We start from the raw sequence: 1293 nt of genomic DNA on the forward strand, positions 1-1293 counted from the left end.
TTGCTGAACGGATTGCGGCCGGTTGAACGACTGCGACGAGCCGCCGCCGCCGCCGCCAGGGTTGCTAGGCACCGCCGCCGCCGCTGGCGGCGGGCTGACGCACCGTGACGACACAGCACTGCGCTCCGCCGCCGCCGCCGCCGCACTAACACCATGCCCAGGTCCAGACCCCGGGCTAAGCCACGGTCCTTGCCCAAACGCTGCGAAGTTGGGGCTACCTCCCGGGTTGGCCGGCGGCGGCCACTGCTGCTGCTGCGGCGGCTGCTGCTGCTGCTGCGGCTGAAAGTTGGACGATGGCGACAATGCTCTCCCGCCGCCGCCAACGCTACGCTGCCACGCTGCCGCGGCATAACCCTGGCGGTTGTCGTACCCAGCGGCGCCGCCGGGCATCATCGAACGGGAGCTCGTCGTGGCGCTACTGCCGGCGGTACCAAGCGGTCTAGACGGACTGCCGGGACCTCGCAAAGCTGATCTCATGGCCGCCGTCGCCGTCGTGGCGCTTGTCGTACTACTCGCCGTCGCCATGCCCGTGACCGCTGCCGTCATCATCGTTGACGCTGGCGTCAGCATGCTGGTGGCGGCGCTGGGAAATGCTGACGTCAGGGAGCCGGAGGCGGTGGGGGTGGCCGACCCGCGTGTTAGTGATCTGGATGCCCAGCTCCCTAAGCTGCCCAGCTTCTCGAGTGCCAACATCTCCTCCTGCTGCAACATCTGGGGGGTCGAGCGGGGTGGGGGGGGGGAGGGGAGGAGAGGGGGGCTCGATGACATCGCGGTGTATGTAATGCCGGTTATGTAATGCTGCGGCGATTGCGGTTGTAATGCTGGCTGCTGGAAAGGCGGTTATAGTGGTGGTTATGAGGCTGCGGCGCTTATCCGTCTAATGAACCTCCTCTGCTCCCTCCCTCCACCTACCCCACATCCCCCCTACCCCACATCCCCCCTACCCCACATCCCCCCTACCCCACATCCCCACCCCTCACATCTAAGTGGTCCAGGTACATCACCCGCATGGCGTCGTACGGCGCTGGTCTCAGGTTTCGGGGCAGCACCACCTTGCGCTCCTCGCGGGCCTTACGGAACACACAGGACACGGAGGCGGGTATTGAGAAGGGCTGACACACGAGGGCGGTAAAGCACCACAAGACTAGGGCAGTCTCAGCTGTTTTTCTGTGGAACCGAAAAGGGCCCTCTCTCCCTCGGCTCTGGTGCATCCGCCAACAGTCGCCCTGCCGTATTCTGCAGGGGAGGAGATGTTGGCCCCCACTTCTCTCCCCCCCACTTCTCTCCCCCCAA

The 1293-nt window shown here is 65.7% G+C and overlaps 1 protein-coding gene across 1 annotated transcript in view; it reads right to left on the reverse strand.

Moving 5' to 3' along the window:
• Positions 1–1293, reverse strand: part of VOLCADRAFT_88869 (uncharacterized protein) — a gene marked incomplete at both ends in the record, with an annotated part of 5671 nt that overhangs the window by 627 nt on the left and 3751 nt on the right. Inside the window, 2 exons of the mRNA XM_002948560.1 lie at positions 104–711; positions 981–1112. Of these exons, the coding sequence (XP_002948606.1) occupies positions 104–711; positions 981–1112 (740 nt within the window). The remainder of the gene's footprint in view (positions 1–103; positions 712–980; positions 1113–1293) is intronic.

This window comes from Volvox carteri (assembly GCF_000143455.1).
Source record: "Volvox carteri f. nagariensis unplaced genomic scaffold VOLCAscaffold_10, whole genome shotgun sequence".
Classification (NCBI taxonomy): Eukaryota; Viridiplantae; Chlorophyta; class Chlorophyceae; order Chlamydomonadales; family Volvocaceae; genus Volvox; species Volvox carteri.